At 48.3% G+C, this 23,288-nt stretch overlaps 1 protein-coding gene across 3 annotated transcripts in view; it reads left to right on the plus strand.

Annotated features, from left to right (window-relative positions):
* The first annotated feature begins 271 nt into the window (after positions 1-271).
* Positions 272-23,288, plus strand: part of mcamb (melanoma cell adhesion molecule b) — a 57,359-nt gene continuing 34,342 nt past the window's right edge. For all 3 annotated transcript variants that reach the window (XM_080854900.1, XM_080854901.1, XM_080854902.1), the window contains exon 1: positions 272-415. In XM_080854900.1, the coding sequence (XP_080711026.1) occupies positions 355-415 (61 nt within the window). In that variant the 5' untranslated portion in view covers positions 272-354. The remainder of the gene's footprint in view (positions 416-23,288) is intronic.

Below are 23,288 nucleotides of genomic sequence, written 5' to 3' on the forward strand. Positions count from 1 at the left end.
CCATTCAGTAAAACTATGCAAATATTGGGAAGAAGAAAAAAAGAAATCTTGTCCTAACTACTGTATATACCCAAACCATCGGATTACAACAACCCTGAAACCACCCATTTCTGGACCCCCAGACTGAGGGCTCCGCCTTAAGTGGTAGTTCCAGTCAGAGCGCACTATCCGTCCCTCCTCCTCCTCCAGCAGCGCGGTGGTGTATGAGTGCATAGCACTGTAGTCTGTCTACCCCTGCCCTGCCTCACCCGCAGCACACACACACACACACACACACCCGCAGCCCGCTTGTCGTGTCTGCAGCAGCTGGAACCCAGGCACCTTCTGTAGGCTACGTACAGGAGAACACGCAGCATGGCAGCATCGAGTGGTTTTGTTCTCGCAGGACTTTACATCCTCGTCCTCTCCAGTCAATGTAAGTAACGCGAAAAACGTGTGAATAACCTTGCAAAGTGCTTACAGGCTTGTGTGAATAGCTATAGAACATGAACTTCGGCTTGCACTTGACCAGTTTGTCGCTGGGACCTGACAGAGGCGGCTTGACTTTAGATTCGCACCGTACAGGTACAGTTTCTTAAATATGGGACTCCTTCGTGATGATTTGTATAGCAGAGAATTGCATCGGCGCAGCTTTTCCAAAGTGTGTTTTAAGTGTATGTAGCTATGAGGCTGTAACAAAAACGATTGCGAATTTAGATGTAGCCTATCACTTCATAGGTAATTTTCTTTTTTTATAGTAGGTTAGTGTAGTCTAGATTTAGTACTAGTAAACTTCTTAATATCGTGTGTTGCTGAGTTGCAGCCTTAAGACAGTCGTGTAAGAAGTCGGTCAGTCGCTGGGAAATATTCATATGGACACATTCACGCCCACGACTAATTGCTAAGTTAATAAGCGTGAGCTGCACCCATCGCTACTGGTGACCGACACCGAGTAACCTTTTCTATTGAATTCTTTAGCTCTACTAGTAGTAGCATGGATAACTGAATTTTTCCCCTTTGAACACTTCCCCCCCCCATTCTTAATGTTTGCTTTATGTTAGGCTGGCGATTTTCTCCTCTCCACGATAAATTATTCACTTCTTATTTTTTTTTTTTTTTTTTTTTTTTAAAGTTTTGCAAATGTTTTGGTGGTGACAGTGGTGTTCTCTACTCCTGAAATGGTTTACAAGGGCTCGTTCTCTATCCATGCGCTGGGACTTTAGCCACTTAAATCATGATCCGTTTCGTGACGTGCTCAATTTGTGTTTCACACTCACTTGGGCGCGGATCTGTGCTTCAGTCTTCAGAGATACGCTCTGGCTCCTTCGGTCCAAACGTTATTATTTCATATGCATCTTACGGACACTTAAGCACATTCGGGTCAAAACTTTATGATTTCATATGCATCCTACCGGACACTAAAGCACATTCCAGAAGTCTTCTAGCCTTTTGAAGGCTGCCCACAGATAGATGTAGGATGGGTGGAGTGACGGTGGCATCCATTCCGCCAGCTTTCAAAAACATTTCAAGGATGTTTTCCAGTGATGTTTGTTAAGAGAAGAATGTCTAAAAGCACTTAAAGCTCCCTGTATCCTTCCTTTCTGTGTTTCAAGCAGTAAACCGACACACTTCCTCCCGTTTGTTTTTCACTGTCAGTCTTTTAAGTCACACCAAGTAACCCTACTGCTTTAACTCAGCCTCTTCTTCAGGCCCTGACCCCCCCCCCCCTCCATTTCACACTCTCTTTCTTCCCCTCTCTCTCTTCTCCACCTCTCTCTCCCTCTCTCTTTCTCCATATTTCTTCTCTCTCATTATCCCCCTTCTCTTATTCCTCTCTATCTCTCTTCTCTCTCTCCCTCTTCTCCATCTCTATACTCTCTCGCTTTCCCCCTTTCTCTTATTCGTCTCCATCTCTCTCTCCCTCTCTCTTCTCCATCTCCCCTCTCTCTCTCTCTCTCCATCTCTCCTCTCTCTCTCTCTCCCTCTCTCTTCCCCAACTCCCCTCTCTCTCTCTCCCTCTTCTCCATCTCTCCTCTCTCTCTCTCTCTCCCTCTTCTCCATCTCTCTCTCCTCTCTTGCTTCTCCCCTTCTCTTATTCTTCTCTTATTCCCTGTCTTCTGTCTCTCCTCTTGTCCTCTGAGGTCCTGGCCTGCTGGCCCTCTTCTCAGCACTAATGAGGAGGCGGGCCTTATCTCACTTCCTGTCTGACCTGTCATCTGTAAGGGCACGAGGGGATTTCCCCTCAGTAACTCAAAGGCTGCCTCTTTAGGCTGCCTCTTTAGGCTGCCTCTTTGTTAGCAGGGCTCTGCCGAGCACCTTTGCTCTTGTGTCTTCACTCTGTTGAGGACAAAAGTGAACCGTTTAAAAAAAAAAGATCAAACGTTCAGATAAGACAAAGCTGAGACTGTGACATAGTGATGATGATCTGGTGTCAAAGTCTTTCCAGGAATTTTCCGACGAGCTGATCATCACATGACCACCTCTGTGACGGGAGTGGCTACATACAACTGCATTGAGATAGGATTCTATGATAGCCTGTTATTGGTCAGCAACAGTGGTCAAACACACAACCTGTTCTTCAACAATGTGCTTAGGAGGATCAGGTGTGGAGAAGCATCCTCTGCCCCAAACAGTTCCCTTTGTAGTTCCTCATGTGGAACCTTAGCTAACTACTATAGTTTGCCTCAGTGAGAACTGTGGTATGACTAAGAGAAGGTATGACTGTGGTATGACTTTGAGAAGGGGGGGGTTCCTTTGTTAAGGGAACGAATACATTCAAATGCAATAGATCTACTATAGAATTGATTATTTCAGACTTCTGGAATTGTCTAGACTTATCACCAAATGGCTACTGAAAATCTTTCTAGTTCAACCTGTTATCCAAAGATCCCCCCCCCCCCCCCCAAAGATTATCTGCAAACAAGAAAATGATTTGTTACAAAAACCAACCGTGGGCATAAAACGGGTGACGACAGAGAAATTCCATCTCTGTAATGGAGAGAAAGTACCGCTCCCTAGACTTCCCCTACTGAGGGGGGGTCAAAGGTCAGCGTTTTCACACAAAGACACCATGCTTTAGGATGGCAATGTGGCTGCGTGCGCCCCGGCGGTCCATCCCCAGCGACTTTCATACAATTACAGGCATTGTCCTTCGAGATGCATAGTTTTATCACTGAGATTAAGGAGAAAAATAAAAACCAAGTCTAGGCCTTCTACTTGGAAAAGCTCGGCTGGAAGTCTATTAACGAGAATAAAGGCAGACCTTAGGCTGCTTCGGTGAGTTCCTCTCTGCGAGTATCCATCACAGTGTTTATGCAAAACGTGGCATAAATGTTTAAAGAAAAGCTGTTGTTACCATTCGGTATCCAGGTAGACCAAACAAAGCAAGTGTTTATTCATGGCTATTCTGGCTATTCCAAGCTCAGATTTTTTCCCCATAATTTTGTCCCTTGTCATACTGTTAGGATTTCCCATTTTTGTCATTATGTAGCCGTCTTCAAATAGTATCATTTTTGTACATAGACAGATGTAGTACCTGCTCATCTGACGTCTGTGAGGGATTGGCCTAAGAAGGTGTGGTTTATCTTGAGAAGAGTTTTTTTTTGGGGGGGGAACATCTGGGAAGGTTCTTTGTCTTGGTTGCTTGGACAGGAATAAGCCGTATCCTTAGGTCTAGGAGGCATTGTTGTTCACCTTCCTGTCGTAAGACGCAGTGGCGTGTCCTGGAGGCAACGGTGCACTTCTGAAGTGTGCTGGCACGGTGACAGGGTCGGTTCCTGTCTGGAGAATGCAGGGCTGTTGAGACGGCCGTGATGCTATCCAGATCACCGGGGGAAACGTGGACAGGGAAAGGCCTGAGATGCTCTCCTGAAGTTTACTGAGCTCAGTCAGTTCAGTTCAGACACCTTGGCTTATAGGTTTCATTTAATTTATTTAAGTTACTTTGTGTGTTTCAGTTTAAAGTATTACTTAGCCTTTATTCTTAAATATTAAAGGTATTTTAAAACAGAACAGAGTATGAAAGAACTATTACAAGGCTTTAAGCCATGTAACGTCACTTTTTTTTTTGCCTGTTTATAATCCATTCATAGCCCTTAATTATTGCTACTTTATGTGGCTAACCAGACCAAGAGGGCTTGCCTTAGGGGGATAGCTTGTGCTTGTTAGCAGATAGCAGCTGTCTAATTGGCTCATTTACGAACGCAGAGGAGCGTTAATGGAGCTCTATTAGAAGCCTTAAAGCTCTTACCCTGACAGAAAACCCAAGCAGCACGAAACAGTCTGTGTTATGGGGATTGTGTGTGACTGTGTGTGTGTGTGGGGGGGGTGACTGTGTGTGTGTGTGGGGATGGGGTGTGTGTGTGGGGTGGGGGGGGTGGTTGGGGGGGGAGTGTGTGTGACTGTGTGTGTGTGTGTGTGTGGGGGGGGGGGACTGTGTGTGTGTGTTATGGGGATTGTTTGTGACCGTGGGTGTGTGTGTGTCCTTCTTCCTTTCAGTTATTTGGTCAGGTGCTTGTAGAGGATATTTGTAATGGTTTCCCCCCCATATTACCATCTCCATCTTCTTTCATAGAACATGTGTCATTTCCTCAGAACCGATCAGAACCTGCAGTCACTGGCTCCGACTGGGCATTGTTCTTCTTCTCTCTCTCTTTCTCTCTCTTTGTCAATCTCTCTCTCTCTATCTCGCGGTCACTCTCTCTCTCTCTCTCACACTGTTAATCTTACTCTCTCTCGCTCGCTCTCTCTATCTCTCACTCTCTCTCACACTGTTAATCTTTCTCTCTCTCGCTCTCTCTCTCTCTCACTCTCTCTCTCTCTCTCTCACTGTTAATCTTTCTCTCTCTCTCTTTGTCAATCTCTCTCTCTCACTATCACTCTCACTCTCTCACTTTCTCTCTCACTCTGTCCCTCTCACTCTGTCCCTCTCACTCTCTCACTTTCTCTCTTTGTCAATCTCTCTCTCTCTCTCTCTCTCTCTCTCTCTCTCACTGTTAATCTTTCTCTCTCTCTCTTTGTCAATCTCTCTCTCTCACTATCACTCTCACTCTCTCACTTTCTCTCTCACTCTGTCCCTCTCACTCTGTCCCTCTCACTCTCTCACTTTCTCTCTTTGTCAATCTCTCTCTCTCTCTCTCTCTCTCTCCATCTCTCTCTCTCTCTCCGTGACTTAAGTCCCTATGCCTGGAGACATTCCAAGGTCCCAGTCAGACATCCGCAGGTTGTGCCAACAACTCTTTTACCCGGGCCTTTGTAGTGACAGATGGATTACCAGGCCCAGACACATACGTGGGGTGCCCCCGTACTGACGTCACACACACACACACACACACACACACACACACACACACACACACACACATGTACCTACGTAAGACCTCGAGAGTAGAGATGCCTCACAACCAGACGCACACACACACACACACACACACACACACACACACACACACACACACACACACACACACACACACACACATGCACACACACACACACACACACACACACACACACACACACACACACACACACACACACACACACACACACACACACACACACACACACACACATGTACCTATGTCACAAGCCTGGGAGTTTGACCGCAGGCCTTCAGATGAGGATGGGGAGGGTTAGACAATGAAAACCACGAGAGCCAGACTTGCTCCTACATGTCGTCCCTGCTTGTGTTGAAGAGTGTTTTGTAGGAGAAAAAGCTTTCGAGGCCTTTTAAAGCAGCGCTGTCTGCCAGGTCCCCGGGTGCAGCATTGTGTGTGTGTGTGTGTGTGTGTGTGTGTGTGTGTGTGTGTGACTGTGGGTGTGTGTGTGTGTGTGTGGGGGGAGGGGTGGATGTGGGGGATTTAGTTCAGATCAAACTAATGTGCGGTGGAAACCACCGTCCCCTCAAAACATCAACAGCTTTATCATTGAAATGAGGCTGCTATCAATCCTCCGCGCTGGTGACTTTTACGGCCGCTGTCGGAGGGCGGTTTGGGGAGACTGGTGTGGTTTAAATGAACCTGTCACAGACACAACAGACAGCCATAGATCAAACAAAGGCGTGATTTACTGGTGTGCACTTTTAGAAAAAAGGTGTAATGTAAAACTATTTCGTTTCTTTAGACAATAACTGTTAAAGGATGCTATTCAAAACTTCCCAAATGCAAGGTTCTCATAGAATAGAACAGTTTGGAAAAGAACCCTTGGAATAGAACCCAGTTCTAGAACAGTCTAGAATAGAACAGTTTGGAATAGAACCCTTTTGAACAGCATGTTTGTAGGAAAGAGGCCCTCCAGCTACCCGTGATTTCCCACATGCAAATCGTTTTTTTTTTCTCTCGATGTGTAAATGTATATACAAACATAACAGTAACTACACTAGGAGAACCTTGTGCAGCTCAACTAGAGGTCAGCTTATTGTGTAGAGCAGCTGTGGGAAACCTGACCCGACACGTACACACAGCCGTAAACATAAGCATAAACTCTCATGAAGACCCAATAAACACTGAATAAGCCTTTTCTGTGAGTGATGGAGTACCAGTCGAAGCTGACCTGATGGGAAATGACCAGAGAGAAAGAGAGAGAGAGGAAGAGGGAGAGGGAGAGAGAAAGAAAGAGAGAGAGAGAAAGAAAGAAAGAGAGAGAGAGAGGGAGAGGGAGAGGGAGAGGGAGAGGGGGAGGGAGAGGGAGAGAGAGAAAGAGAGAGAGAAAGAGAGAGAAAAAAAGAGAGAGAGAGAGAGTTTGCTTGTCTCCTTTCCAGTGGGCTTTTAAGCAGTGCTTCCCCTCTCATCCTTTAACACTAATCAATAAGGCAGAGCGGAGAGGAGCAGAGAGGCCCTGTCACACACACACACACACACACACACACACACACACGCTTTTTAGTCAGTCAGATGACTTGTTTGTGTTCACCCCCCACCCCCCCCCCCTCCCCCCACACACACACACACACACTCTGTCTCATCCCACCCCCTCCCAACCTCTACCCCCCCCCCCCCCCTCGCTGCACGTCCTCTCTGGCCCTGTGCTTGGCTCCTTGCTGCTGTAGATTATATTATTTATGCAGAGCAGTGAGCCTGTCCAAGCTCCACTCACTTTAACTGCGCTGGCCGTGGCGGCGTCGCCGTGTAATGGATGGTGTTTACACTGGTTGCTGTGCTATGAGCAGGGGTATCCAGTGCTGTGCTGCTGGTTGCTGTGCTATGAGCAGGGGTATCCAGTGCTGTGCTGCTGGTTGCTGTGCTGTGAGCAGGGGTATCCAGTGCTGTGCTGCTGGTTGCTGTGCTATGAGCAGGGGTATCCAGTGCTGTGCTGCTGGTTGCTGTGCTATGAGCAGGGGTATCCAGTGCTGTGCTGCTGGTTGCTGTGCTATGAGCAGGGGTATCCAGTGCTGTGCTGCTGGTTGCTGTGCTGTGAGCAGGGGTATCCAGTGCTGTGCTGCTGGTTGCTGTGCTATGAGCAGGGGTATCCAGTGCTGTGCTGCTGGTTGCTGTGCTGTGAGCAGGGGTATCCAGTGCTGTGCTGCTGGTTGCTGTGCTATGAGCAGGGGTATCCAGTGCTGTGCTGCTGGTTGCTCTGCTATGAGCAGGGGTATCCAGTGCTGTGCTGCTGGTTGCTGTGCTGTGAGCAGGGGTATCCAGTGCTGTGCTGCTGGTTGCTCTGCTATATAATGGATGGTGTTTACACTGGTTGCTGTGCTGTGAGCAGGGGTATCCAGTGCTGTGCTGCTGGTTGCTCTGCTATGTAATGGATGGTGTTTACACTGGTTGCTCTGCTATGAGCAGGGGTATCCAGTGCTGTGCCGCTGGTTGTCACCGGTGAGATGGTGTAAGCGAGGGCATCGGAGGTACTGCGTCTCAGTGGGATCTGCAGGGGCAATGCTGTGTGGATGGACGCCATCTTCCCCATGGCCTTGCTGTGTGGATGGGCGCCATCTTCCCCATGGCCTTGCTGTGTGGATGGACGCCATCTTCCCCATGGCCTTGCTGTGTGGATGGGCGCCATCTTCCCCATGGCCTTGCTGTGTGGATGGACGCCATCTTCCCCATGGCTTTGCTGTGTGGATGGACGCCATCTTTGTTATGGCCTTGCTGTGTGGATGGACGCCATCTTCCTTTTGGCCTTGTTGAAGGAGAACTGTCTCTTAGTGGTTTAGTCCTCAAACGTAGAATACGGCAAGAAAAACAGACAAAACAGGAAGAAAATGGACTAGCAGAAAAAACAAAATGGGAATGAGATTTAGTTTGGCTTTGAGAGACAAAAGAGGCAAACTAAACTATTAAGAAGGAGGCTTGGAGGGAGAACACCTGTTGGGAGGGCAGGGTGTTGAGAATGTGAAGCATGTCCATCATCAGTGTGCTAATTCCACCCCCCCCCCCATCCTAATTGTTATTTCCCCTCCCCATCAGCAGCTCGGCGGGCAGCTGCACACACCTGGTGCCCACACACACACACACACACACACACACACACACACACACTGCACACACCAGGCGCCCTGCTCCCTCTGGAGGGGCGTCCACAGGGCTCCCATTACCAACATGTCTACATACATGACCCCCAAACCCTCACACACACACACACACACACACACACACACACACGCTCACACACCAAGCCCCCCCCCCCCCCACCACACACACACACACACTCACACACACCAACCCCACCTTCGCCCAGTCTACACTCATCCCTACAGCTTGTCCTTTCATTGACCCTCGTCTTGCATTTCAAGCTCGATCTCTACAGCTTGTCTTGTCACTGACACCCCCTCCCCCCCACAAAGATGATCTCTCACTCAGCCCCCTGTGCAGACGGGTTTGTCTGTCTCCATCAGGTTAGGCCCTGTGGGTCGCCGTGCCAACACAAGGTCATGTCTCTCTGGCTACCAGAGGGTGAGTTCCAGGAGATTAAAGGGATTTAGCGGTGCTTTGTCATGTCTGGCAGGACAGGTGTGGACAGATGTGGTCCTCTCCACTCCTCTCCACTACTCAGCCAGTAGCTGCCTTCACAGTTGATTCAGTTCAGATCAAACTAGCAACCAGCTGACTTCACAGTGGATGTACTTCAAATCAGACTAGCTGACTTCACAGTGGATTTAGGTCAGATCAAACTAGCTGACTTCACAGTGGATTTAGTTCAGATCAAACTAGCTGACTTCACGGTGGATTTAGTTCAGGACAAACTAGCTGACTTCACAGTGGATTTAGTTCAGGACAAACTAGCTGACTTCACGGTGGATGTACTTCAGATCTGGTCTGTTTCCGGTGGCCAAAATGGTTCCACGGTTTCTTATTTTCAGGATTAAGTTATAAATTCCACACTGTTTCAGCAAAAAAAAAAAATCTCTCCAAAAAGGAACTCCAAGTTCCCTGAAGGAGAAATGCTGTGTTTGTGTTGCTGTGCGGAGTGGATATGAGTCGTAACTATAAAAGCATACACGCACGCGCACGCGCACGCACACGCGCACGCACGCACGCACGCACGCACGCACGCACGCACGCACGCACGCACGCACGCACGCACGCACGCACGCACGCACGCACGCACGCACGCACGCACGCACGCACGCACGCACGCACGCACGCACGCACGCACGCACGCACGCACGCACGCACGCACGCACGCACACACGCACACACACACACACACACACACACACGCGCAGGAGAATGCAGACGACGACGACCAAAAGCTCGAGAGCAGGAGGGAGGGTTGTACCATAAAATGGAGCGCTTGTGATTAAAATAAAGCCTGCAGCCTAACGCCTTCACTGGATGTCTGACTGGGTGGGAGGCCTCCCTGAGAACCAGTGCACATACCATAGGCTTGCATTAATAAGGATGCATTGTGTAGTATGTGTGCTTGACCCCACGAGGCTGTTGATGTTTGAGATAAGTCCCGTCTTTCTTCCCCCCTTGCTGATGCGATTCGATTCTTAAGGACGCAAACGAGCCAAGTCATCTTCATTTCTTTTAGACGTATTAGCTTAAGTCAATGTTGTTTTCAGACCGCATGTTTTAGTGGCTACATTGAGGGACAACTCTGTTTGACCAGAAACAACAGGGCCACAATCAGGATCTCTCTACTAAAACAGGTTTTTTAGCCTTGACCTGAGGGCTGTGGGGCAGGAGCAGGAGCAGGAGCAGGAGCAGGAGTAGGAGAGGGAGTAGGAGAGGGAGTAGGAGAGGGAGTAGGAGAGGGAGCAGGAGCAGGAGCAGGAGCAGGAGCAGGAGCAGGAGCAGGAGCAGGAGCAGGAGCAGGAGCAGGAGCAGGAGCAGGAGCAGGAGCAGGATCTCTCTACTCAAACAGGTTTATTAGTCTTGACCTGAGGGCTGTGGGGCAGGAGCAGGAGCAGGAGCAGGAGCAGGAGCAGGAGCAGGAGCAGGAGCAGGAGCAGGAGCAGGAGCAGGAGCAGGATCTCTCTACTCAAACAGGTTTATTAGCCTTGACCTGAGGGCTGTGGGGCTGCGGCCTAAACCAATATGGGTCCTCAACGGAGTTTGGGTTGTGGCATGGGTTCAAGACACAAACACACACACACACACAGACACACACACACACACAATCCCAAACACGGGCACACACACACACGGGCACACACACACACACTAACAAACACACACACACACACACACACAAACACACACACTTATTTTATGTACGTTATAAGTAAGTCAAGTTTCACTAGGAAGCCAATTTTCTGAACAGTCCATTTTGGGTTTCGCAGTTCAAGAGTAGAGGAAACATATCTCATCCTAATAAACATTAACTGCTGATATCGAGCAGTACTGTTGAGGGCCAACTGTTTGGCCTTTGTTTAATGCCAAGTCCATGTACCACTAGCCTAACGTGACCTACGCTGCCAACAACTAGGACAATCAACTGACATTTGCATCATAGGCTCTTAATAGCAGTAATCGGAGAATGATATTTTAGTTTTTTGCACAGAATTAATTTTCAGATCAAAAGCACATGAAATCTTTAAACACACACACCCCCACACATAGGCACACAAACACACACACACACACACACACACACACACACACCCTACTGAAAACCACAAACCCATCAAAAAAGTGTAAGGATGCAGATTTTGCTGCCTGATAACCATCAGCAGGTCAGGGCCTAGAGGAAGTGTGTGTGTTTGTCTCTGTGTGTGTGTGTGTGTGTGTGTGTGTGTGTCTCTGTGTGTGTGTGTGTGTGTGTGTGTGTGTGTGTGTGTGTGTGTGTGTGTGTGTGTGTGTGTGTGTGTGTGTGTGTGTGTGTGTGTGTGTGTGTGTGTGTGTGTGTGTGTGTGTGTCTCTGTGCGTGTGTTTTGTGTGTGTTGTGCACAGGTCTGCACAGGCTGCCAGACTAACTGTGCTTAACTGTGTGTAACTGTGACTTTACTGTGTCTAATCCCCCAGTCTTTCAGCGGCGGCTAAGCACACAAACCTGAGGAGGCACACACACACACACACACACACACACACACACACAGGAGTTTGTGCAGCCCAGAGTTTGATTCCCGCCTGAGAGGAGGTCGACATTTATCTTTAGGATTTAGTATGGAATTGCACCCTTCTCTCTCTCTTCCTCTCTCTTTCTCTCTCTCTCTCTTTCTCTTTCTCTCTCTCTCTCTTTCTCTCTCTTTCTCTCCCTATCTCTCTCGCTCTCTTTCCAAAATATCCACTTCTGTTTTTCCAAGCCTCAGTGTGGCTGAGGTTTCCGTGGGTGCAGAGGGGCTGGTCTGGATTTCCGGACGAGTCGTGCTGAGCACACACCTCTCCCCAGCAGCGTCAGGAGCAAGAGCAGGAGAAGGAGCAGGAGAGGGAGAAAGAGAGGGAGAGGGAGCAGGAGAGGGAGCAGGAGGAGGAGCAGGAGCAGGAGCAGGAGCAGGAGCAGGAGCAGGAGCAGGAGCAGGAGCAGGAGCAGGAGCAGGAGCAGGAAAGGAGCAGGAGCAGGAGCAGGAGAGGGAGCAGGAAAGGAGCAGGAGCAGGAGCAGGAGCAAGAGCAAGAGCAAGAGCAAGAGCAAGAGCAAGAGCAAGAGCAAGAGCAAGAGCAAGAGCAGGAGCAGGAGCAGGAGCAGGAGCAGGAGCAGGAGAGGGAGCAGGAGTGAGAGAGGGAGGGAGCTGCAGGAGCAGGAGCCAGAGCCCAGGGTGTCCTGGAGAAGAGGCCAGGCCTCAATGCTGCTCTTGTTCTGGGGAAGCGTGCGGCTCAAGCAGCCTCCAGAGGCCCGCCGGTCTGCACACGGCTCCAGTTGCACTTCACTGAGGACAGTCAGACCTGTTTTACCCTGAAAACACACAATACCTCATTCAATGTTTTAAAACATGCAGGTTTTTGGGGATATGATCTATTTACATTGATCTGCTCAAGAACGCCTACTGTGAGGTTCTCAGCATGCCTACTTATTCTTCATGCCCTGGGCAAAAAGACATCTTACCCTAAACTCTGGCTGAGTTCTGTGAAGTTTCCCTGTGCAAAAAGACATCTTACCCTAAACTCTCCCTGAGTTCTGTGAAGTTTCCCTGGGCAAAAAGACATCTTATCCTAAACTCTCGCTGTGTTCTGTGAAGTTTCCCTGTGCAAAAAGACATCTTACCCTAAACTCTCCCTGAGTTCTGTGAAGTTTCCCTGGGCATGTTGGAGCGCTCTGTGCTCTCGGCCGTGGCACTGGAAGCCCATTATTCAGTGAGGGTCATGAGGACAGGAGATGCTATTCTAGCTGCGCCGTGTCGGCGGTGTGTCTGAGCAATGCGCCGTCTAATGCGCAGGAAACAGCATGTCAGCTCATCGAATTATGGCGCATTCTGATACATATATAAACAGATCTGAAAGGTGCCTCTCTGCAAATGCTATTTGTATTGTTGCTCTTACTAATTTACTGTCATGCCTTTACAGCCTGCTGTTGGATCTTAATTCCATACGTCAGTTTGGATTTGTTCAAACAGCAAAACTGTGATGTAGTTATGTCCCCCTAGCTTGCTTTATTTACGCTGACATCTAAGTCATAGTTTGGCAGACATATATATCCTAAGCAACTTAGAAGGGAAGTGCAATGCAAGCAAACAGCAGATCAATGATGGAAAAATATTGAATTTAAAATGTCATGAAAAAAAAAAAACATGTTTAATTCAATTGGCTGTTGGTCTGAGATTGGGAAGAGAAGACGTTTTAGACATTAGACGTAGCGGTGCACAAGTGAGAAGAACGCATAGGTAGAACGCACAAGTAGAACGCACATGTAGAGCGCACATGTAGAGCGCACAAGTAGAACGCACAAGTAGAATGCACAAGTAGAACGCACATGTAGAACGCACAAGTAGAACGCAGAGGTAGAACGCAGAGGTAGAACGCACAAGTAGAACTCACAAGTAGAACGCACATGTAGAACGCACATGTAGAACGCAGAGGTAGAACGCACAGGTAGAACGCACAAGTAGAACGCACAAGTAGAACGCACATGTAGAGCGCACAGGTAGAACGCACAAGTAGAACGCACAAGTAGAACGCACAAGTAGAACGCACATGTAGAACGCAGAGGTAGAACGCACAAGTAGAATGCACAAGTAGAACGCACATGTGCTGAGCTAGATGGGGATGACGTGCTGCTCTAGGTCTGGTCTGAGCTGAGCTGACGTGTCGTGTGCGGAGAGTGACGCCCAGCACCAGGTGCACTGCAGAGGTTATCCACTGAAACCCAACACACGGTTACGCTTGGGAGAGAAATTACTGTTTGTCTTCTGCTGTCTACAGATTGGTCATTACTGAGAAGGGCGATAGGGCTCTGAGACCAAGTGTGTGTGTGTGTGTGTGTGTGTGTGTGTGTGTGTGTGTGTGTGTGTGTGTGTGTGTGCTGGGGTTCTGAGACCGAGTGGGCCTCCGTTAACAATTGAACATGTGGGAAAGGAACTTGGCAAATGCCAATTGCATTTCTGTGATTCCATAGGATCGGATTTCCCTTGTAAGTCCCTCTCACTGTGGGGCCATTATCACTTCATATGGCTGATAGCAATGCTGCAGTCAGACCGGCTGGAGGAATGGGAAGTATACGAATTATACCCCCCCCCCCCCCCCCCCCACACACACACACACACACACACACACAGCATTGACAGTTGGGAGGAATTTGCTACATGTGTGTTGGTGTTTTATTGAGGACTGACCTTTAATGTGATAAAGAGTGAGTTGGTATACCGTGACTGTATAGATTCCTGTTTGTGTCGTTGCATTTCTGATCATGCGAAATTGCTGAGGGAATATTTCAATTCAGTCAAATATTATTCATTCATATAATGTCATTAGCAAAAGACATTGTCTCAAAGTGCTATACCGAGCCCAAGGCCTAATAATCAAATGACGCACAACAATGAGGCAGCAAAACAAATTTGGCACACATGCACACATGTGTGTGTGTGTGTGAGAGTGTGTGTGTGTGCGTGTGTGTGATATCATAGAGGCCTCTTCTGCCTTTGAAATGAAAGGGAGTTAGCTGTTGAGCGTGTTTTCTAAGTCTGTCACATGATAAGTGCTGTCTCTGTGGCACATCTAAGCGGAGAGCTCATGACCAGCTTCACAAACACAGCCATCTCCTTTATGCTTGCTTCAGCCTGGAGAAGAAAAAAAAAGAGAAGAGGGAAAATGTCCCGCTTTGTCTACGCAAGCGATTTCTGCTCTCAGATTGTTAGAAAACTCTTTAGTCCCTAGACACAGACTCTTTGATGGCTAAATTCACTTACGAGACTTTTATCTGTAATCTCATTCAGTGTTTGTCACCCAAATGGACGGTGTGCAGCAGAAATCATCACATTAGGGGATGTTATTGTGTAAATGCAGGAAGCCCAGAGTTGACAAACACACTAAGGGATTGTGTTACAGCTTCAGCCACAAGAGCCAAAGATTCTGCGTGTGTTTCATGATAGATCTCACCTCGGCTTTGACCGTATCCTGCAGTATTTCCCTCTGGTTTTAGATCGAAGGACAGATATAGAGATCCTTCCTGGAATGGTTCTCATTCAATTGACAGTGTGTGTACAAATGTCAAGAGAGTCTCTATCTGTGTTTACAAAGAACTTGGAAAGGACAGGGTCCATGCCAGACACACACACAGACACAGACACACACACAGACACAGACACACACACAGACACAGACACAGACACAGACGCAGTCGCAGACACAGCCACAGCCACAGACACAGACAAAGACACAGACACAGACACAGACACATACGCAGCCACATACGTAGCCACATATGCAGACATAGACACAGCAACAGACACAGATACGTCCTGGCGAGGTTGCTTTCAGTGAAACTGTGAATTTGTCCCCACTCCTGACTGAAGCCATGCAAACAGGCACAGATGCATAAACAGCGTCAGGCCCAGACACAGGCACAGACACCGAGTCAGGCCAGGCATGTGCTGTTCAGGCTTATCTAATTTTCAGATAATAAACAGCCGCTCTGTGATACACGTGTACAGCTTACTGTAAGATCGCTGGGTCAGTGGGCGGTGGTCACTGAAGTCAGACATTTCAGGGGGTTTCTTTTAGCTTCGTCAAACCAGACACACATTCACTCTACCTACAGTATGAACTGCCTTAAAAAATAAAGATGGAGCAATGGGCGGTGCTGTTTTTTTATACACATTTCATAAGAGGACGATTGCTTTGTTAAAATTGAACGTTAAGTAGTAGAAGTTCAACATTTTTCAGGAAGTTGCAAATTTTCTGTTGAGCTCAACGTTCCTCAGGCTGAGTTCTCAATCAGGCCTCCGTGTGTGTGAGTGTGTGTGTGTGTGTGTGTGTGGTGTGGACCCTCTTAACCCTTCGTTGCCGCAGAGATAGTCAAGCTGTCGCCCGGGCGGGGTTGCAAACGGCAGGAGATAGGGGCAGTGTAAGTGGTGTGTCTGTGGGGGTAATTGATGTGGTTTGGTGCCTCCACCCCCCTCCGTTCTCTGCTCAGAAGTGGACAGGCCCCTGTTTGTTTCCTCGCGGGTGAGGATTGATGGAGTGGGTTGAGCTTTCGTCAGCGCTGAAAGGGAGGCCCCCTTTTTCGGTCACGTCCCGACGCCCCTGGCAGACTCTGGTGCTCACACACACACACACACACACACACACACACACACACACACACACACACACACACACACACACACAATGGCTAATCGCCCAGGACCGCAGCAGTCTCCCACCGGCCCCGCTGCGGGGACAAATGGATCGACCCGCTTCCCCTCCGGCTGGTCACACACACACACACACACACACACACACACACACGTTCGTCTAGTCACAGGGCCTGGATTGTGTGTGAAGTCTTTCTTAGGGTCGGGGGGTGTGGGGGTGGTGAGGGGTGGGGCGGGGTGAGGGGTGCAGGGAGGTCCTCCATAATGGTCACCTCATCCTGAGTGGTGGCATCTTAGATACCAGACATTCCTCAGCTCCCTTCCTCTCTCTGTCTCTCTGTCGCCCCAACTTCCCACCCCACCCCACACCCCCAGAAAAATGAACGTGCATGTGGGAGCCCCCCTCTCTTCCTCTGCCCTATGCCCCCCTCCGTCATGGCCGCAGGTCTGGCCCAGCAGAGCACACTTCCTGGAGGGAAGTAGGCCGTAGAGATTGGTGAACACGCTCGTCAATCATCTTGTTTTCAGTCAGATCTGGTGCTTGATTGACAGGTTCACCAAAGTCCCTCTCTAGGGGGGGCACTGTAGCTCACACAGTAGCCTCGACCACATTCGGGCTTGACGCCCATGGAGGCGGGGGTTCGAGTCCGGCCCCGATGTCATTTCTCCAGTCCACTCCCCACTTCTTCGCCCTCTCATTTCCTGTCCCACTCTTCACTTACCTATCAATTAAAGGCATAAAAAAAGCCAAAAACAAATCTTAAAAAAAGAATAAAAGTCCCTCTCTAGACCCTATTTGGTGATTTCACTGGCTCCTCCTTACCGAACAGCTGACACTGGCACTGACCCGGCATACTAGCCTGTATCTAGAGTGTATAGCCGTATATATGATGAACATACCAGCCTGTAGTGTGGATCTAGAGTGTATAGCCGTATATATGATGAACATGCCTGCCTGTAGTGTGGATCTAGAGTGTATAGCCGTATATATATGATGAACATACCTGCCTGTAGTGTGGATCTAGAGTGTATAGCCGTATATATATGATGAACATACCAGCCTGTAGTGTGGATCTAGAGTGTATAGCCGTATATATATGATGAACATACCAGCCTGTAGTGTGGATCTAGAGTGTATAGCCGTATATATATGATGAACATACCACCAGCCTGCAGTGTGGATCTAGAGTGTATAGCCGTATATATATGATGAACATGCCTGCCTGTAGTGTGGATCTAGAGTGTATAGCCGTATATATATGATGAACATGCCTGCCTGTAGTGTGGATCTAGAGTGTATAGCCGTATATATATGATGAACATACCAGCCTGTAGTGTGGATCTAGAGTGTATAGCCGTATATATATGATGAACATACCAGCCTGTAGTGTGGATCTAGAGTGTATAGCCGTATATATATGATGAACATGCCTGCCTGTAGTGTGGATCTAGAGTGTATAGCCGTATATATATGATGAACATACCAGCCTGTAGTGTGGATCTAGAGTGTATAGCCGTATATATATGATGAACATACCAGCCTGTAGTGTGGATCTAGAGTGTATAGCCGTGTATATATGATGAACATACCAGCCTGTAGTGTGGATCTAGAGTGTATAGCCGTATATATATGATGAACATACCAGCCTGTAGTGTGGATCTAGAGTGTATAGCCGTATATATATGATGAACATACCAGCCTGTAGTGTGGATCTAGAGTGTATAGCCATATATATGATGAACATGCCTGTCTGTAGTGTGGATCTAGAGTGTATAGCCGTATATATATGATGAACATACCAGCCTGTAGTGTGGATCTAGAGTGTATAGCCGTATATATATGATGAACATACCAGCCTGTAGTGTGGATCTAGAGTGTATAGCCGTATATATATGATGAACATACCAGCCTGTAGTGTGGATCTAGAGTGTATAGCCGTATATATATGATGAACATACCTGTCTGTAGTGTGGATCTAGAGTGTATAGCCGTATATATATGATGAACATACCAGCCTGTAGTGTGGATCTAGAGTGTATAGCCGTATATATGATGAACATGCCTGCCTGTAGTGTGGATCTAGAGTGTATAGCCGTATATATATGATGAACATACCAGCCTGTAGTGTGGATCTAGAGTGTATAGCCGTATATATATGATGAACATGCCAGCCTGTAGTGTGGATCTAGAGTGTATAGCCGTATATATGATGAACATACCAGCCATGGTGAAATGTGGATGAAATTAGGGTGGGAGTGATTAGAGCCTGGATGGCATGTGAAATTCGTTAACCAACTCGAATGCTTGCTAAAGGCAGGGCCTCGACCGAGGATTGCAAGTCTGAGAATGTGGAGGTTAGGGTTGGGTCTTAAAGCAGTAATGTCCAGCGATACTCCTGGTACTGAGTGCCCAGTAGCTCCCTGAGATCAGAGAGGAGGAGAAGGAGGAGGAGGAGGATGGAGGGTCTTCTCTGGGGAGCTGACTCAGTGAAAACACCATACAGGGGGTCACTTAGCCCCCTGCCAAAAGCCCAGAGCTCTCACACACACACACACACTGCTCAGCTATTATAGGATGTCAAGGTAAATAATTGATGGTGTTTTCCTGAAACACAAAGTCTCTTGTTGATGTCCTTGAGCATTAGAGGCTTTTAAAACAATAATGTCGACACACACACACACACACACACACACACACACACACACACACACACACACACACACACAGTCAGTAATGTCCAGTTCTAGTACAGTTCAAATGAGAGCTCTTAGACTCTCGAATACCCCATTTTCTTCACTCTGTGGATGTGGTGTTCTAGAATGTTCCTGACTCTGGAATGCATCTGGCCTAGACCGGGTCTAGATCAGACACCAGACCTGTTCACGTTCAGGAACTGATTATTGTTATTGTAATGCAGGTCTGAAGGCATTTACTTCGGGATGTGTCAGTCACACAGCCTTCCCGTTACTGTCGCGTACTTCCTGGTTCCTCACCCTCCTCTTCTCCCCATTCGGTCTCTCCATTCTTTAAGCCCACCTCAGGAACATGGGCCTGAAAGTTCTGTTAGAGAACTAAAAAAGTTAGTGAACTTCTCTCGCACCTCTGCCACTTTCCACATATCTCCGAATGAATCATTGCGGACATGACCTTTCCTGTGTTTCTATATCCACAATTGTTCCATTTTAAGATGCATTGTTCTGTGACACCTGACACTACTTGTGTTGGAGTGGTGGTGATCTGTTATGAAGAAGTCTTACTGTAGCACGGTCTTACACTTGGTCGTGGGCCAAAAGCAGTCGTGATATCTACTCTTTGACACGTACCTCAGTGTGGGAGAGAGCTGGCAGCACTGTCCACATGCCTCCACTCCACTGAATATATCACACACACACACACACACACACACACACACACACACACACACACACACACACACACACACACAGGTTCCACTCCACTGAGAATATGAGCGCTGTGTGTGGTACTCTCTCACTGATGACTTCTGAGCGATTGCAAACATACCTTGGCTTACATCGAGAAATCAAACAAGCGGAATGATTAATGGAGTTCATTAACAAGAGGTCGAACTGAACTCCGTGGTTCTTTAAGCTGTACAAGAACAAATGGCAGTGTACTGGCTGAAAGATCTGCATTTTGTGGAACATGCGGTTTCTTGGAAAAGGGTTGTTGCTGTGTGTGTGTGTGTGTGTGTGTGTGTGTGTGTGTGTGTGTGTGTGTGTGTGTGTGTGTGTGTGTGTGTGTGGGCATCGATTCTGCCTTGTAGTAGAAGTGGAGTGTGTTCCATAGGCTTGTCTGGCGGGCTCTCAGGCTAGTTATGTGCTCCATAGGCTTGAGTTAGTTTGTCTGTCGTTCTCTCAGGCTAGTTATGTGCTCCATAGGCTTGAGTTTGTTTGTCTGTCGTTCTCTCAGGCTAGTTATGTGTTCCATAGGCTCTGAGTTCGTTTGTCTGGCGTACTCTCAGGCTAGTTATGTGTTCCATAGGCTCTGAGTTCGTTTGTCTGGCGTACTCTCAGGCTAGTTATGTGCTCCATAGGCTCTGAGTTCGTTTGTCTGGCGTGCGCTCCAGTTATGCCCCCATTGATGCCATTCATACTAGTTCCAGAGTGCACCAAAAAAGGAGAGGGCCGCTCTTGAACACTCCATCACGTCCACCCCAGCAATTGCTTCCAGAGTGGGGCTATCTTTAGCTGGCGGAGAGCCGGCCAGGCTGCCAATGAGAGATTTCCATCACACACACTTTTCATACCTCGCAAGTCATGGGACTCCAATATCACCATCGGTGCTGCAGAACACAAGAAAAAGCCCCTCGGCCCTTTCCCATAGTTAAGAGATATATGTGTTTGCGTGTGTGTTTGCGTGTGTGTGTGTGTGTGTGTGTGTGTGTGTGTGTGTGTGTGTGTGTGTGTGTGTGTGTGTGTGTGTGTGTGAGTGTGTGTGTGTGTGTGTGTGTGTGTGTGTGTGAGTGTGTGAGTGTGTGTGTGTGTGAGTGTGTGAGTGTGTGTGTGAGTGTGTGTGGGTGAGTGTGTGAGTGTGTGTATGTGTGTGTGTGTTTGTGTGTGTGTGTGTGTGTGTGTGTTTTTCCTGCTTGTTTCTGTGACATTGTGCTAGGCTCCGAGGAGATTGCTGTGTTAAACGTGGGAAAGAGACTCCGGGGGTAATATACCACCCTGTGAAACCTCAAGAAGAGGGGGTTTAAAAAAGCCCCAGCGAGATGATGTTGCAAAGGCAGACCATTTGTTTTGTTTGCAATTGTGATTTTTCTTCTGGACTGAGCACGACATGAGAAGTTATCCTTGCGCCCCCGTAATGTCAGAGATCACTCACAACAAACATTTATGACCAGCGTATCAAAACAGCGGCTGCAGGGGAAGTTTGTGTTCGGGGGGCAGCCCCCAGTTCTTTGCCAAATTCACAGACTTTAGTCTCTGGTGTCTCACTCTCTGATGAACCAGAGCACTGTCTGTCTCTCTGTCTCTCCTCATAATGTCTCACTCTCTGATGAACCTCTGCATCTAGGAGACAACAAACCAACTCAGTGTGTGTATGTGTGTGTGAGTGTGAGTGTGTGTGTGTGTGTGTGTGTGTGTGTGTGGGTGTGTGTGTGTGTGTGTGTGTGTGTGTGTGTGTGCTCCAGCGCTGGTCTCCAGGGCTTCGGAGTGTGGGGGTGTGGGAGAGGGAATGCGTGGAGGTGGGTAAGGGGGGGGGGGGGGGTTGACGGGGGGGTTGCCGAGCAGAGCAAACATCCATAACAGGCATCTGAAGCGGTTTGTTGTTGGCGGTTGCTTAGTGTATTCAGCCGTTAGTTGCCATCGCAGAACTCCAGCGAGTTCCTTTGGAGAGCGTATTTATAGGTTGATGTAGTGGAGACATTTATTAAGTCCAAGGCAAAGGCAGGCTTACTGTGTAAAGCATTGACAGTGCTGGCTGTCTTTACACACACACACACACACACACACACACACACACACCGACACACACACCGACACACAGACACACACACACACACCCCCAGACACACAGACACACACACACACACACACACACACATACACACACCGACACACACACACACACACACACACACAGACACACACACACACCGGACACACACACTGTGTTTGTTTGTTGTCTCCTAGGGGCCTGGGGGAATGAGCAACAAAATGTTTTTCTTTTCAAAAGCAGAGAAACAGCACTTTGAATGGAAGACAGACGGTCCGGACTAAAGTTGAATCATTTTGAATTTCACTTTTTCATCTGTCAGTCGGTATTGATATGTCAGTGTCACAGCAATGTCCTAAACAACAATATAATGCAATTCAATGTTATTCATTTATATAGTGCCATTAGCAATAGACATTGTCTCAATGCGCTTTACACAGCCCAAGGCCTAACCTTAACTCCTAGAACCCAAGGCCTAACCCTAACGTCTAGAGTCCAAGGCCTAACTCTAACCTTGTAGAACCCAAGGCCTAACCCTAACGTCTAGAGTCCAAGGCCTAACTCTAACCTCGTAGAACCCAAGGCCTAACCCTAATCTCCTAGATCCCAAGACCTAAGCCTAACTTCGTAGTGCAAGCACATGGCGATGGTGGCAAGAAAAACCCCCTTTTAACAGGCAGAACCCTTGAGCAGAACCCAGCCCTGAGGGGTGAGCCATCTGCTTGAGGCTGGCCAGTAGAAGGATAAAAACCCGATCAGTCAATCAAACCCATCCACCCGAACCATGTGTCCATCAGATGATGGCACAGATTGATCAGGACCACAGGAGTGTCTCCCTCTCCTGCATCTGTGAGTCGTGTCTCACTCCCTGATCAACCAGAACACTCTCTGTCTCTCTGAACCACAACACTGTCTGTCTCTCTGATGAAGCAGAACACTGTCTGTCTCTCTGAACCAGAACACTCTCTGTCTCTCTGAACCAGAACACTCTCTGTCTCTCTGAACCAGAACACTCTCTGTCTCTCTGTCTCTCTGGTGTCTCACTCCCTGATGAACCAAAGCACTGTCTGTCTGTCTCTCTGAACAGGAACACTCTCTGTCTCTCTGATGAAGCAGAACACTCTCTGTCTCTCTGCATAGTGTCTCACTCTCTGATGAACCAGAGCACTGTCTGTCTGTCTCTCTGCATAGTGTCTCACTCTCTGATGAACCAGAGCACTGTCTGTCTGTCTCTCTGAACAGGAACACTGTCTGTCTCTCTGATGAAGTAGAACACTCTCTGTCTCTCTGCATAGTGTCTCACTCTCTGATGAACCAGAGCACTGTCTGTCTCTCTGTCTCTCTGCATAGTGTCTCACTTCCTGATGAACCAGAACACTCTCTGTCTCTCTGATGAAGCAGAACACTGTCTGTCTCTCTGATGAAGCAGAACACTCTCTGTCTCTCTGCATAGTGTCTCACTCTCTGATGAACCAGAACACTGTCTGTCTGTCTCTTTGGTGTCTCACTATCTGATGAAGCAGAACACTCTTTGTCTCTCTGTCTCTCTGCATAGTGTCTCACTCTTTGATGAACCAGAGCACTGTCTGTCTGTCTCTCTCTACATCTGTGAGTGGTGTCTCACTCCCTGCAGTGCATTGTGACTGAGGATGTGACCTGGTCAGAACGGCGTGGTCAGTCTGAGAGGTGGCGGGCTGGACTCCCTGAGAGGACGGCCTCTGTGGTTATCAGTGGCA

The sequence above is a fragment of the Sprattus sprattus genome (assembly GCF_963457725.1).
Source record: "Sprattus sprattus genome assembly, chromosome: 17".
NCBI classification, from domain to species: domain Eukaryota; kingdom Metazoa; phylum Chordata; class Actinopteri; order Clupeiformes; family Clupeidae; genus Sprattus; species Sprattus sprattus.